Below are 16,991 nucleotides of genomic sequence, written 5' to 3'. Positions count from 1 at the left end.
AGTTCCTACTAAAGTTATGTGGCTAATAATTATTTGGCACTTTATTAGAACGTGAAGAAACCGGCCCTTAGACTACTAATAATTGACATGCTTGAATATTTTTAAATGGATGCTTCTTTCCTTTGTCGTCTGATCTATAAAATCGAACAGATCCCCATAATGCTTGATTAAAATGCGGACTATAAATACTAATGACACATAGTGGCGAAAATAGTTCACCATCAAATTGCTACTACAATTAATGACCTCTTTAGATGTTAAAAACAAAGAAAATACTGAAGCATAGATTTCAGATTCGGGAGTAGATTTCACCAAGACGTATTTTCAAAATTGTACTCTAGAAAAATTGTTTTATAAATTACATTAATTTTAGGAAGATGTACCAATGCACAAGCGTCTACAACATAAAAGCAGAAACTTAATTAACAGTACCTGGATTTGTATTAATAATAAAATATAAATCCAAAATAATTGCGGGATTAAAAAACAGAAAGAAGATTCACTGATGACGTTATTACAACATATTATTGTGTCGGAGATTTTAGGCAACGAGGATGATTATAAACGAACTTCGTAAGAACTAGGACTTCGCCATGCTCCTGGAATAATTATGTCATCTTCATCCGTATCGATATCGTCTGGTGGTGTATATTTGGCAGAAGGATTTTATCCGTGAAAAATTTTGAAGAAGTGCACAAGCCATCACTACTTTATTAACCTTATCGGTTTTTAGTAGCTCTAAATACCTTTAAGACTGAGACTAATATTCCGAATATGTTTTCAACAAACCTCCAAGTGCGATATAACCGTTAATTTAAGATTATTTTATTGCTTCATGTTCCATAATTCCAGTTGAATGTATTTATTGAATGAAGTCCCAAAGTGTGAGTAACATGAATTTGCGTTCAAAAGGGTATTTTGGAGTGTATCTCTAACAATCTTGCAAGTCACTCAGCATCCACATATATAAACATGTAGTGATATTACCATGGAAAAGCGTTGTTGGTTATAATTACCTGGGTAATCTCTTTGCAGCCAGTCATCTGGCTTTAAAGCAAAGCTTTTCTACTGAGACAAATCTCAGGATTTTTCTCCTTGTGTTTATAAGACCCTGACAGTAGCAGAGTATGATTGTGGTTGCCTCCTCCTTTCTACTGAACCGACAGTCAACCTTAGCGGCCCCGCCTACGAAGGATATGATTTGTCTGTTTCCATATATCTTTAATTTTCTTTGTTTCCGTAGCTTAAATGATTGCTTAATCTACGAGTACGTAATTCCCACCGAAGGTCCATTGTAGTATTCCAAAATGAACTTTGAATATGAATATTCAATTGGCTTCTATAAGTACCAGCCTAATAGTACTGAAAGTGTGTTTTTAACTGAAATCTTCTGATCCACAACTCATTAAGCTCCGAATCATTATATAGTTCTCGTCTATAAATCCCAGGCAGTATGAGAAATTTCACTTATTTTCGAATATACCCACTTCTTAAATAAAGAAAGAGTAAATAAGAGCATTGGGACGCGAGTATTAAATATTATCACTCAAAAATTTTGAGTTGACATGAAGTTTCATAAGACTTGGTTAAAAAGAGAATACAGTATACTCCAAATTCGAGCAAAATCATTCAAATCTTCTAAAACAACTTTTATTAAATCATGGCAACAGTGCCACAATATTTTAGATTTTCTTTCTATTTGTTCTTCATTTTCTACTCTAAAAAGTAAGAACATAAAAATTCTACGTCTATACAGAGACATAAATATAAGAAAAGACACAGTAATGATGTCAAGGTGGTTACTGGAAATGAATTTTCAAATGAGGAAAGTGGAAAAAGCAAGCAATGAAAAAGTTCATGAATGAAGGAGCACAGAAAAATATAAGAGAGAATGTGAGAGCGGGAGTAACTGAATGTCATCAGTCTATCAACTCTAAAACAAAGTTTGGATATTGGACCACCATTCTTTGTACTACTCAAGACGTGCAGCTAGAAGTGAATAGAGAATTATTACTATGAACGAGTTTGATTATACATGGGAGCTCAGCATTAATTATAATCTCCAGGACTAGTCTTTTTGCTGAGGATTACCTTTTCCATCTAATGTCTTGCTCCTGTAATTTTAGCATTCATCTATAATTATATTTTCTTACTACCCTAAACTTTGAACATACTTAACTTTGATTATCATTCCTCAACAATAAGTTGTAATACATTAACTTAATGAAGAATGTATTGATTTATGTGAACTCCAATCGATAAAAAGTCACCCATCATCTTTTTATTTCAGCAATCTGAATTTCATAAATTTAAATTCTTCTCATATAGAAGCCACTGTACACCTCATACTCTGCCGCTAAAATTTCCATGTCTTGGAGTCCTTTATTCTTTTGCAAGAGTTATAAAATCAGTTAAACTTCCTATATTTTCAAAAGATCAACATATTCCCTCACGAAAGATTAAAATGAAATATTTTAATACGATTTGTCTCTTAATTTTGATTGATCCCCGTATAATATTTCCAATCACATATTATAATCTATTCATAAATGATTTATGGTTGATAGTGATTGGTTTTTCAGATTTTCCCGATAGGTATCGAAAATGGGAGACACTGAGGACAACCCCCATGCCCTTTGGGTGAATCTCAGTTCCCTCGGTGAAGGCAACGTCTTTGCGGTCTTACCTCAGCTTATGCAACAAATGTTAAATAACAATGTTTTCGAAGATATGGAAGATTTTGCGGATGTTGTACTACCGAGCGATGAAACGTGGCAAACGAAAATATATTATCAGTTAGTTGAAAAACAGAGGCAAGGGGATACTACAACAAACGATGCGAATGAGGAGTAAGTGCCTAATTTTTTATTGTATTCTTTTCACAAATGTTAATCGATATTTATTGATATATGAGACGTAGATACGTTTATATTAATTTTAGGATCTTTTATAAATGCAGATTTATTGAGGAAGTCGCAAGGATAATCATAAATATGGTATTAATGTTAATAATTCTATAATTTTGAGATAGAAGTATTTCAGTTTTTCTCGAAATTTTTCCAATTATTTTCATAGAATGTTATTAAGAATTATCAATATCAATTCATTTACCGCTGTACCAAAAAATCGAATGGAAAACATAAATAAAAATTCAATTCTTATCATAAGAAACTTCAACAATCGAAATCGAACAAAATAATAAAATTTATTTTTTTATCTCACATCATAAAAAATTAACAATAACATAATAGAATAATATACAAAGACAACTTCGTTTTCAAGATATTTGAACTTCAATTTATGTCATCCTACGTCACAAAAAAGATCGGTGATTATAAGTTTAGCTGATAGAGCTATCAGATCCTAAATTTAGTTGCTTAAGTACTCTTCTTCTCCTTTTTCTTTGTATTTTCCTACGACTTGGTATTGCTACTTCTACTACTCTGCCTCTTGAGAAGTACATGCCTAGTTTTCGTGCCATATCTTGGGAGGTGAGCCAGGAGGTCTCCTTAAAGTTGGTTTTTATCCTTTACCCACTCAGCTCATCGATCTTTCATCATTCTGCCGACGTGGTCTCTCCAATATCGTCGATCTTGTGAATCGTACTGTCCTGAATTTTCAGACGTTCTCTTATAGTTTTGCTTTTTATTTGGTATCTCAGGCTTCATTTATTCCTGCTCTCCCCTCATCATGTTCTTCGTTTTTGTTGTATCCTTTCAAGTTTCCCCTGCATATGTGAGTATAGGTCACTGCTTCGTATATACGGACTTTACTATCGGTGGACATATATTTGTTTTTCTATATGAGGTCCCACAAATATCCAGATTCTTGAGGCCTTATTTACTTGTGCTTGTACCTTTTGTTATAAATTTTTGGCGTTCGATTCCAAAGTATATACATTGCATACACTTATGAATGGAGTTATCGTCCATAGCTTGTTTGCATATTGCTAATACCATTGATTCTGTTTTTTTATAGATATCTGTATATTAAGGTTTTCGCCAACAACAACAACAGCTCAACTATTCAAAAAGTAAAAACTGTAATGAAAGACAATAATTATCTCGAAAAAATTATATATAAGATATTCAAGATAAAGGTAGATGAATATTGAATTACAACTGATGTCAAACGACCTTTTTGTCGGAATTAACATCCCCAATGGCTCGCAATTGCAAGGAGAGGTTGTAACTACTGACTAGTTTCAACGATATTACGTCTCATCAGAACAGTTTAACAATCCTCGGGCTTGAGAAAAACGTTAAAGAGCGTCGCTATTTGGTATATGTAGTTAAACGTTCCCCAGCGAACGCTAAGTGGGGCCATCCTCACCTTCAGCTGCGAACCACTGGTCAGGTAGATATCTAAAGTAGTCGCCGATGATATAGATTCCACTGGTAAATTAGGTGTGTAAAATGTATCAAAATTAAGAACTTCTTATCCAATTCACTATAACAGTCTTTTTGCCCTTACTATATAGTCGATCTCTACCTGACCATATAACCTTTTAATCTCTGCATTCGTTCTTCTTATCCCTTCATCTTGTTCCACTCGTATCCCTCCAAGAATTTTTCTTAACACTTCTCTCTCCCATGCATTTAGCCTGTTTTCCTCTTTCTATTCTTTTGCTAATATAAAGCATTCCTTGGGATCGTAATCCTCTATCCCTGAGAATCGCCTCTAATAGGAAATTGAACAACACTTTTGATAATGGATCGTCCTGTTTTCAGCCTTTTTTTGTTTCGAATTTTTCGAATAAGCTTCATTCTATGCCTACTATGTTTTCGATTTTGTTTAGTATCATTTTCACCGATCCTATTAATTTCAAAGTTTTGCTAGAGCTTGGTACAGATGTTTTCTTAATATTGAATCATATGTCTATTTGAAGTCGATAAATAATAGCTTCACATTCAGTCCCCACTTACAGCTACCAAATTCATATTAAACTATAATAAAAACGCTGTGCTTGGTAAGTGTTTTCTCTTTCTGGAAAAATGTACCACGATGCCGTTTTTGATTGATTGATATCAAATTTCAGATCTTTTCTATTAGCAGAAAATAAATCTCATTAATGTTGCTTTATGTTTTAATGAAATTAGCGAGCGAGCAGTTCGATAATTATCATTTGAATTGTAAATTAATGTGTTTAATTTTGAGTTAATACTTAAGAAGAGAATAAATGTATTTTTGGCGGGATGAATATAATTATCACTTTAACTGTTTTGAATGAAGTTGTTTATAATATTACGTTGTAAAATTCCTGATTAATGAACATTTTAATGGTTTAATCATTATTTGAACTCGCAAAGTTCTTAACGTGACTTGTAACTACTACTTTATTACTTAATACTTACAAGCTTCGTATATATGTGAAATGGAATAGAAATATTGCGTGATTTCAGTTCATAATTCAAAATTTAGGCATTGCAGCCAACAAAGTAAACGTAACCTTTATATCAGAAAACAAAGCTTTCAGAGAGCCGAGGATACTAATTAGTTACACAATTGTTAGTATATCGCAATGACGTTAATGTGTTTAGAGCTCGGCAAGTTCAAGTTTAAAGCATGGTGAGTTACGATTATTATAATTATAACTGAACATTAAACGAAGAGCAGTACTCTTATTTTTTCAATTATTTCATTATTTATCAACTATACACAAGAATTGAAGGCTCTAATATTTTATCTGCGTCAAATCGAAATTTAGAATTACCAGCTCCATGCAAAAATTTATAAAAATTATGGTGTACCGTTATCGCTATATTGTTTCAATAAAAATTGTTTTCTAATAGACATTGATAATTGTTGTATTATTTTTTTAAATCCAAATAAACAAAGTTTGTATATTTCGAATGATTGAGCTTGGTTTTGTATTCAGGCAGATAAATACGGGGTGTGATTGAAATATACTGTATATTATTTCACTACAAATGAAGTAAAATCATAATATGGAAATTGGATTAATATCCTTCGAACTACTGCTAGCCATGCACTCAATCCAACTTTAATTGTAAGAAGTATTTTCAAAGGAATTTTTTCTGAATGGCTTTCATTTCCTATGGGAGGATGGTCCTAGAAGTAGCCGACCCAACAAAGAAAATACAAAAATTTTGGAAAAAAATATATTATTTTCAACGTTATCTCCTTTTAGTTCTATATACTTTTCCCAGCGAAATTCAATAAGTTCGATACTCTTTTTATAATAAGAATAGTTAAGTTCCTCCAAAATAGATATTGACTGCCGACATCACCTCTTAACTGTTGGAAAATCTTTGACCACCGAGCCATTTTTCAAGTCTGGGAACAGAATATAATAGAATTTTGGCCATTGCAGTAATGGATGTGTGAGCTAGTACATTGTCTTAACGAAACAACGCTTTCTTCTTAGGCGTTTTTGCTTGATTTCTTCGTTTGAACGTTGCAATAAGTTTGCATAATTCTCGCCTTTGATATTTTTTTCTTTTTCAACAACAACAACAACTCGAGTACTTTCAGTCGAATATCATCCAGTACCGCTTTGTGAATCTTCCTCAACATTAACATTCAACTAGGTCGTACAGTCTCTTTTAAACTGTGTTACCCAATATCTTACTGTTGATGACGAAGGAGTAGTCTTACCCAGAGTAGAATCTAGCTCAGTATTTATATTGGTTGTGTTAATGCCTTTCAAAGTATAGTATCACATAACGATGACCAATTTTTTCCATGTTTACAAATTCAATGTTGATGCCTGCCAAACAAATACTAAACAACATGGTACTCTGAAACCTCAAGTATATGCTGTAAAGACAATGTTCTTTATAATACAGTGATATTTTTCAAGCAACCACTGCCATCTCTAGGTCAGACAAGTTGCTTCTCTAGGACCATACTCGTATAGTACGCTGTCAGAAATGGTATCAGAACATTTCCTTCTGAACACGATTTCAATTTTTGGGAAGAACCTGAAGTAACTTGATGCTAAATATATTGGGTGAGGTAGATGAAAACCGACAGGAAGACTCAAAAATGATTTGTGGCACGGCGCGTTGTCATAATGAAAAAAAATTCATTGACACATCTTTAAAGTTTCTTTATCACACATAGATCAAATGTTCGAATAAAAAATTTCTTTCCATTTCCATTTATTTTTGGAATTGAAGGACGCTCCGAAGTTCCTCGTTTCTCAATGAAACGTTTCCAATTTTAAATCACTCATTGCAGTCGTTAAAAAATAGATAATATTTAGCGAGCTGCTTTGGTAATTTTTACTACTTAATTGCAGTGTCTAATAGACTTCGAGTACAGGAGGCGGATATGAAGCAATCAAAACCAGTTAGACTCTTAATATTATACACTTTAATAATGTATTTTAATTCTCACAATATACTGTATCGCTGGAGTGCTAGTATAATCTACTTATGACTACCCAATAATCTACTACTACCCTTTTCGTCCGTAGGATGGTAAGTAGGACATATCTAGTACATCAACGAACCTTTACACATTGCTTTAAAATGATATTTTCGAGATTCGGTGCTTATTACATATACATATAGAGATACATACCTTATTGATTAATATACTATATTTACTAGCGTACCCGACAGACGTTGTCCTGTCCCACGTCTTAAATGTAAACTTTTGGAAATTAGCTGTAACAATTAGATCGTTTTGATGAAAATTTTTATCAGAAATTTATTACAATACCTAACGTCATTCATATATATTTATCACAATTCAACCAATCGATAGCGTGTAAGTATTGGTATTAGTATTCAGAGATGTTGAACGTAGAAGTTGTGTTGAATAAAAACTTAAAGTCGTGTTAATTGAAGGTGAAAAGGTTGAATCTTAAACTATTCTATAACTGGTATTTATTCTGAGAGTTAATTATCTACAAATATGTAATTTATGGTTAATCCTTGAGAGGTATAAACCAATAAATTCGATGGTTTTCCCACTCTCGAGCACACATGAAGAATTATGTGAAATATGTACTTGGAAACAGTAACAAATTTTTCAAAATAAATAGTTTTAAGTAATATCCGTAAGAAGAAAGTAGCAAATGTGTTCAGTCGAACTGTTTTCATTCAGATATGTATCGTATAGAGCAGCAGTATGAATGTGTAAACACTATACACCATACACATGAAATCTATAGTCTCCATAGTTTAGACCACGAATATAGATACAGGAGGCTGAACGTAATGATAAACGAATGGTCTCAATATAGGGGACAGATTTTTTTGCCGGTAGAATGCGCCATTTTTCAGGAAGTACTCGTTTAAATTTTTACGCGGGAAGTCTCGTTGCTATTTTTGAAAATTACCAAATGTTGCCTTTTCTTTTCTTATTGTCAAACATTTTATTTATTACAATAGTATAAGATACAAACAAAACATGTTAAATATTCAAAAACTCATTTAAATATTTATATAAAAATGATAAATAATATAATATATAATATAATATGATATAATATATAATATAATATAATATAATATATAATATAATATAATTTAGAGTTTTTACGAGATGTTTTACATTTAATTTTTCTTTCTGTAGCACTTTTTTGAAACATTGACAAGGAAATGTCCTCGCATCATTAAGAAATTATTAATGATCTTTTTCGTTAATTCTTTCTTATGCTTATCACAGCCAACAAAAAACGAGATATTTCTTTTTGAAACAGTATCTAATATGTTGAACATTGTGTCAATCTGTACTGTTTCTGTACCAACCACCATCATTACTTCTTCCAAGCTTCTAATTAAAATAAATCTAGATTTCTGTTTAAATATAAAATATTTACTACACATCAATTTGGGTTTTGAAGTAACAATATAAATAATGTCTAATCTAGCCTATACAGCCATCACTCCACTGCAACAATTTTTTGTGATTTTTCTGAGGCTTTCGATTGTGTTAATCATAATATTTTAATCAACAAATTGCATTATTACGGTTTCAGGGGAATACCTCTCGCGTGGTCCAAGTCATACCTTACCAACAGAAGTCAGCTTGTGAGATTTGATACAACGATGTCTCCTCGCAAGCCAATAGAATGTGGAGTGCCCCTGGGGTCAGTACTAGGCCCTCTTTTCCTTCTTCTGTCGCCTATCTAGATATCAGTGGTAAAATATGTCTATTTGCAAACGACACTAGTTTCTCTTGAAGTAACCCTGATCTCACGGCATTTTATAGGCCGATTTCTAGTGATCTAATCACCTTCAAATTATGCTGTGATTCTAATATTTTCTGTCTCAACGTTTCAAAAACTAAAGTTTTATCATATAAAAATATATTGCTGCCTTTTTTATTAAATAACATTAACGTTGACGTCGTTGAATCTGTAAAATTCTTAGGGCTTGTTGAGGATAATTCCTTGAAATTGGAGTTACATACTTGTATTGCCCCATTATCTAAAAAATTAAGTTCCTCCTCCAAAGAACTGAACTTATCCACCTCCTTAACAGTTTATTATGCCCTTATTGAGTCGCGTCTCTAATATGCCCTTCTTTTCTGAAGTACTCAATTTGAGTGAATTTTCAAACTACAAAAGAGAGCTGTTAGTCATTTACTCGGGGTAAACAGCAGGTCTCAGAGCCGGAACTTCTTTAAAAGATTAAAAATTCTGACTGTACACGCTTCTCCACGAACCCAGAGCACGACCTTTACCTACCTACTCCATGTAGTAGGTAGGTAAATATTCTCAATATTCTCAATATTTTACAATTCAAAAAAAATGCACAATCACTTGCCAATTGTTGAAATCAAATCGATATCATCTTCTCTCGCATTCCGCAATAATTTGAGGGCATATTTACTGGAAAGTGCCTTTTACTCTGTAAACGACTCCTATTCTAATAATAATATTTAATACTGGGCATTCTGCATACTGGTTTAATTTTTGTTATGGACTTATATACTAATTATTACTTATTACTATTACCTTTCATTTTGTCACTCATAGTGGTTTTCTTCGGTATAATGAAATTTTATTTTATTTGTATCTTTATTTAGTTAGTTTTATGTTTTTTAGTTTTTACAAGCTGATAGGTTGTAGAATTTATTTGCTTTATATTCAAAAATCTACGTATTCCTGTAATAATGGGTATTCTTATCGATCACTATTTCTTTAGGTAATTCGTATCTTAAAATAAATTACAGCTTGAGAAAAACTGAAGAATATACTTTTAGTAACAATCTAATCAACAAGTTTTTGGCATAAGAATAAAATTATTGATGTTATTATTATGTGTGGGTTATTTGTATGACAGTTTTAAAGTAACGTGTTGCAACCACTGATTCTGAGTCTGATTCGCAGTCCAGGGACTGTTCGATTGATTTTTTAGATTATCTAAAATGATTCACTGATTATGATTGGACGGACGGTAATTTTTTTCCTTGAGTCTATTATGTAGGTGACTGAAATATAAATACCTATAGTACTCGTAGGTATTTCTATAATTAACTGGTTAAAATTTTGATTTTTAACCAATAGATCTGGGTTTTACTTTCATTCCAAGTCGTCCAAACTATTTTTCTCTCTTATTTAATAGTAATTTTAGAGTATATAGAATAATTTTAATTCTATTCAATGGTTGTCAATGATTAATTAACATTAATTTTTGTTAAGAGTGTATGTATTAAAAAAGACATTTTTGAACTTAATTCTCTGTTGAGAATAAGTTCTGGGTGAATAACGTTGAAGACCTATTTTTGGAGTTGTACTTTCGATATCAATTAGTGTATATATTCAATAACTTAGGAAGTCAGTTGAAGAAAGAGGGACTCGCAAAGGTGGTAGATTAGATTTGTCAACTCTCGATATTCTTTTTGTTTGCTTCAAAATCTATATTTTGAAATAAATTCTACCCATGTATCTTATGAGCAGGAATCACTGTTCTTCTTTCTCCTTTCTCAAAACTTGGTCTCTTCTACTATTAATCCTTTTGAGATGTAGATGTCCAGCTTTTGTGTATCTCTTGAGAGGTCGGGCGGGAGGTTTTCTTGTAGTTGGTTTCTCATCTTTTGGTCCCTCCAATATCGTCTACTCCATCTCGAGAATCGCACTATATCCTGAATTATCAGATCTTCTCTTATAGCTTTGCTTCTTATTTGATATCTTAGGCTCATTCTTTTAATAGTTCTCAATATTTTCACCTTTGTTGCCCTTACTTATCATGCTCTTCATTTTTGTTGTATCTGCTCAAGTTCCACCTGCATGTGTAATTAAGTAGAGTACCTCTAGGGTATGATGCGCTTACAAAATATCATTTATGGATTTAATTTATAGGATATTCAATCGGCCGGCTCTCCTACTATTCAGCTAAAGATTCTAATCATTTTTAAAATAAAACCCTTCAATAAATATACTTATTCATATTGAAAAATCAGAATATATCTTTCCTACGAGCACTTATGAAAAAGAGAGATTGCACACTCATTTTTACCTAAAAAAGTAGCTTATTTCACACATGTACTAAAAAATATCAAAACATGCATGTAATGAAATGCTTCGTTTTCTTATATTATATATGGTCTCGAACAATAGAGGGAATACGCGAATAAATTATGAATCTGGCTAGGTGCCGAAAGGCAAATGGCCAAATTTAAGAATGAAGAAGTAAACAATGATTTTTTGAGGTTATCTATACAGCAACAGGAGGCAATAAACACAAACGTTAGCGATACCACATTTAATTTTACTTTATAATAAAAACAAATCATTAATAATTATTTAGTATTTGTTAGGTATCTAATAGAGTTACAAAAAATTTATTTTTCTATTGGCTCTTCTTCTATTCTTTAGTTAAAAAATATTTCATAATCATTCTTTTCATTTCTGTCATCTCTGCTATTACAAAATAAAAAATATTTTGTAGGATTTTTAACTTTTCAGCACACGTGTTTATATACTTTTAAACACATGTGTGATATTGATCAATTGACTTTCTTATTAAAAATACGTTTTTTTGAAGAATTTTTCACGTGGTCGTGGGAACAATAGTGTACAGAACTCGTTTGAAAGTGTATTTCGCACTAGTTACGCTTCATCACTGGCTGCTACGCGACTCGTGCAAATGTACCACGTTCCAAACTCGTTATGAAATATACTATTTTGTACTACCGTGCGTAAAGTCCGTACTTTAGACACACTTTCTAGTGAATAAAACTTTACTTTACGCACTTGTACGTAAAGAAAATTACCATTCAATTTGTGTATTTTCGTAAAATTCTCGATAGTAGAAAAAATGTATGCAAATTGTGTATGAAATAGCTTTTTTTGATGCATGTGATTATCGCATTCGTCAAAAAAGGCTACTTTACACGCTCGTTACACAAAAAATTATAATATTTTCACAATCTTGTAAAAGCTTCATGGCAATGAAAGATTTTACAAGAAAGTCTATGATTACGTACATACAGTACGTCTGTATTAATTAATGATGATTTTACCATATAACAATCAATGTATTTGCAAAATAAACAATTGAGTACCACAATCTTCCTTTAAAGACCCTACAAGGTCTTCTCTTCGAATACTAACGAGCCCGTAGTGGTGATTTTCAGTGAATCAGTATGATTTTGGGACAGTCAACATTAAATTATCTTACGAATTTGTCTGAATCGCGCGGCAATACTAACCAAAAGTAAGATTTCTTTGCTTTTAATTCTGAAATATCTTTTCTGGTTTTCACAATAGATATTCGAAGCTTACTACACAGCATACAGAACAGAAAAAGTGGAAATAAATTTTATAGTTTACTTTAAAATGAATTTCTATGCCGCTAAATTGGCCTCATAAATGTCACCCACTATTCATCGAATAATATTTCTAGTCGCTTCGTCAATTTTATCAGTTTTTGGTTAACTTTCATTTTAGTGTACGATCTATAACATCCTCCACTTATACAACGCGATAAATGGTATATTATGGAGTTAAAGTTAATTGGTCTCGTATTATACAGTCAAACATATTTGAAATAACCCTATGGTGTCGTCGAAAACCATCACCCTCAATGAATAATTAATAATACAAAACACTAAATTTGAATAAAAGGGTTGAAAACTAAACGCATTAAATGCGAATCGCCGCTGTTACCATTCAAAGCCAACCTAATATGTTATTTGATGCAATTGTAGGGGTGACATCATCAGTTGACTGTTTTTATAAGAACTCGTGTTATTTAGGTACAATTTGATTTCATATCAAAGTTACTAAGAAAACGTAAAATAATAAAAATCACTACTTTTTTTAAGTTGTTCAATATTGGATTAGGTAGAATATTCAGATTCAAAATATTACATTAAATATTAGTAAAAAGATTCATATCTTCTTCCAAAATTCTGTTAATAAAATCAACTGAGGCCAAAATATTGAAAATGGATGACGAAGGCATAGAAATTATTCTTATGCGACTATTATTGACAATTACGACATGGTCCTGTCTTTAAAAGTCGATAAAAGTCAACATTATCCATTATCCATTATCCATTCCACAGAAAAAGAATAATCTGTTTAAAATATCTGTCTACAAATAGATAATACTGGAATGATTCGATCACCCCTCAGCCCTTGAAGCAAATAGCTAAAATAACTCTTGCTCAAAGTAGGTCATCGCGTGATATGTTTATCGTGTTAAACTATACTATCATTTGTCTCAGTTTGTTTCATGAGATAAAGGTATATGAATGTGTGAAATCGAGTAAATTCTACAATTCGAACCCATTTATACAGTGGTTCTCTTTTCTTTTGAACGGTGATACTTAGATTGATAAAATTTGGAATGTGAAAATGAACTACTGGAAGCTTCTCTACTAACTGAACTAACTCAATCCAACAAAATTAAATGGTACTTTATGCCAAGTGACCCTTCGTTTCAAACGTATTTAGATTCCCTATTCGACCAAACTAATTTTTTTGGATTTACGATGTTTTTGATGATTAATATAAATAAACACAAAAATTTAAGTTTCGCTTTAAATTAATAAAGATTCAAAAGTTGCAGAAGCACCTGACCTGACCTAGAGATAGCGAAGTTGCTTAAAAAATACCACAGTTCCAGAAATAATATAAACGGAGCATTGTTTTCAGGTATCAGTAACAGAGATAATAATTGACCAACTAACGTCACCATATCTACATATTATTCACAAAAAATTCACATTCACATTTGACCTATTCCAAGATTTCTATGAAAAATGAATTGTTTCCAAAATAATAAATTTGTTTCACAATTTATCCCCACTCTGTATAATCTGAGTCCTTTGCAAGATAGTTTAATGCCAATGAAAGTAGTTTTGTCATTATTTGCCACACCCTATATAACCATAAATTGTATATTTTACATTTTAAGGAATTTTTTGTAAAGCCCTTCGTGATACCTAAAGCAATTTTATGACTATATTGTGATTTTGCTTAGAAATTTACTCCAAAAAACATTTTCCAGCTTTCCAAGAGCTGTTGTCTTCTCTTCAGCAGATTTTGAATTTAAATGCAGTTAATCAAATTTTAAATTTAAAAAAAAATGCGGTGTTCAATGATTATAGTGGCATTAATAAGACATGTTTTACAACTCAGTCATCATAGATTCGAATTAATATTTGTAGTAGACTTGCGGTGATGCTGGTTTCTTGAACTAGGTGATCTCTTCTTACAAACATTGCCAGAAAAATATCTTTTGGGTCTTTTGAAATACATATTATTTACTTGCTTCTTCGTCAAAAAAATTTTCTTAAAATTCACTTTAAACCATTTAGCAGCTCTTCTACGTTTTATGTAAAACAGCGAAGGGATTCCACGATTGGCTGGTGAATTATTTCCAAGTACAGTACCTTTTTTCGTGGAACCTTCATGTCTGAAACAAACTCTCCGATCTAACAAGTTACCATGTCTGAATATAACATTTTTTGGTTTTATATAAAAACATTTTTTATTGTGATAAAAATAAACTATGAAAAGCAGCAACTTTTTACTTCTTCCAATAATTGAGGCGGGCCTATAGAGACCGTCTTTATACTTCGCGAGAACAAATTTATAATTTGGCGGAACTGTATAATCCATTATTCGCTGTTGCTTTACGTTTGTAGTCGAGCCCATTCCGAACAATTCTTCTTTACATCTTTTGTAAGTATTGACTATTGTTTCTAACCAAGGGGATATTATGGAAAAACTATTATTAGTATTCAGGTTTTCGCCCAGATCAGCATCATCACACATTTTTCCTTGATTTGATTCCTGAAATATAGTCATGAACTGTCATCGATTTAAATTAAAGTATATTATAATGCTTCCGTGCGCCCAGATCAGTAACAACGGACCTCATAATATCACATGAAACGTGAAATGTAGTGGTATACTGGAATTATTTTCAAATAAACTATTCATGACAATTATTCACATCAAAAACACGTGACATTTGGAAAAATTATGAACCGAGGTTATAAAAGTCGATTGACAAATCATTCTAAACAAAAATGACACAGCAGCATCTAAAATAGTGAAAATAATGTCAGTTTAAGACTATAATTAATATATTATATAACGACTTAATAGACATTTAACTAACGAGAGGGAAATGCTTATACTGCAGGCTGAGTACAAAAATCACTTGAGTGTGTTTATCACTTTCCAGAGAGTTATGTACAATACAGTGCAATAAACTACTATTTCCTACACCCACATGTATATTATCCATTTTTCCCAAAATTTATAGAATGGAAACGTAGGCCATTTTTTTTGGAACTGTTAAGTTTAAGTTGTTATCAATAAACTCGTCAAGAATAGTGTTGGCCAAACTGCTCATGTAAAAAAAAATAATAAAGTCAGTCCTGAGTTCTTCGCCGTCTTCCGATTCCCAGTTTCCATCTTTCTCGGTCTTCCCAAAGATCTTCCAATCCTCTTTTTCAAATATCCTTCTCGATACCCTCCTCGATACCCTCCCTCCAACTTAATCTTGGTCTTCCTCTCTTTCTCCTTTCTCGTGGTGTCCAATTTAAAATTTGTTTGGGTATGCGGTCTTCAGGCATTCTTTAGACATCTCCGTACCATCGTAACTGATTCACTGCTGTGGCTTCAAGCATTTTTACTGTTTTTTCTTTTAGAGGCCAGACTTCGCTACTATATGTTGTTGTACTTTTTATTATGCTATTGTATATTCAATGTTTGTTTTCCTTTGATATTTGTTTGTCCCACAATACCCTATTTAGCTGTCTTATTGCTTGTCTTCATTGGTTATTTATTTGTGCGATTACTTCATCTAATCTTCCATGATTAGTGATGATCATGCCTAGGTATTTATATTTTGTACAACGACTTATTTTTTTCTGTGTTTCTTCTAGTATTAAATTTTGTTGTTCTCCTCCAATACACATATACTCCGTTTTACTCAAATTTACTTCCAGACCCCATTTCCTGTATTCTTCTACTAGCTTTCTTGTCAGATATTCTAAGTCTTCGTAGTCTTGTGCCTCGTCTGCAAAACTCAGGGTATATAGTGTGGAATCAATTAGTGGAATGCCCATGTTATTACATTTTCTTGTTCAGTATGCTAGTGCGTGTTCCAGGTATATCTTGAAAAGTGTGGGCGACAAACAGCATCCTTGTTTTAACCCCTTACTAATGGAGAATCCTTGTGAAACTTTGTTTCCTATTTTTACATGGGACCAATTGTTGTCATAAAGCTTTTGTTTGTGGTACGCTGTCATATGCTTTAAAAAAAAAGCATAAAAAGAAAACATTACTGAAATTAACATAAAATCGCCACACATTTCGGTTAACTGAACGGATATCATTTCATATACATCTTAAAAAGTATATGAAATTCACTAATTAGCATTTTCGTTTAGTACCCGTCAACTTTAAAGTAACGTCAAAAAAAATTCTCAAAGTATTTCTATTCTCTACCAGATATTCGCTTAGCAGCAAAGAGACGTATAACATATTATTACCTCAAAAATCGAAAAGTAAATATGTTTGGTTATAAAAAATTCATGGATTGGAC

At 32.0% G+C, this 16,991-nt stretch overlaps 1 protein-coding gene across 2 annotated transcripts in view; it reads left to right on the top strand.

The window, feature by feature from the left end:
- LOC130453009 (uncharacterized) overlaps positions 1-16,991 on the top strand; it is a 70,215-nt gene that overhangs the window by 12,502 nt on the left and 40,722 nt on the right. For both annotated transcript variants that reach the window (XM_056792582.1, XM_056792581.1), the window contains exon 2: positions 2,583-2,849. In XM_056792582.1, the coding sequence (XP_056648560.1) occupies positions 2,605-2,849 (245 nt within the window). In that variant the 5' untranslated portion in view covers positions 2,583-2,604. The remainder of the gene's footprint in view (positions 1-2,582; positions 2,850-16,991) is intronic.

The sequence above is a fragment of the Diorhabda sublineata genome, chromosome 2 (genome assembly GCF_026230105.1).
Source record: "Diorhabda sublineata isolate icDioSubl1.1 chromosome 2, icDioSubl1.1, whole genome shotgun sequence".
NCBI lineage: Eukaryota > Metazoa > Arthropoda > Insecta > Coleoptera > Chrysomelidae > Diorhabda > Diorhabda sublineata.
This window is presented reverse-complemented; position numbering and strand designations above follow the sequence as displayed.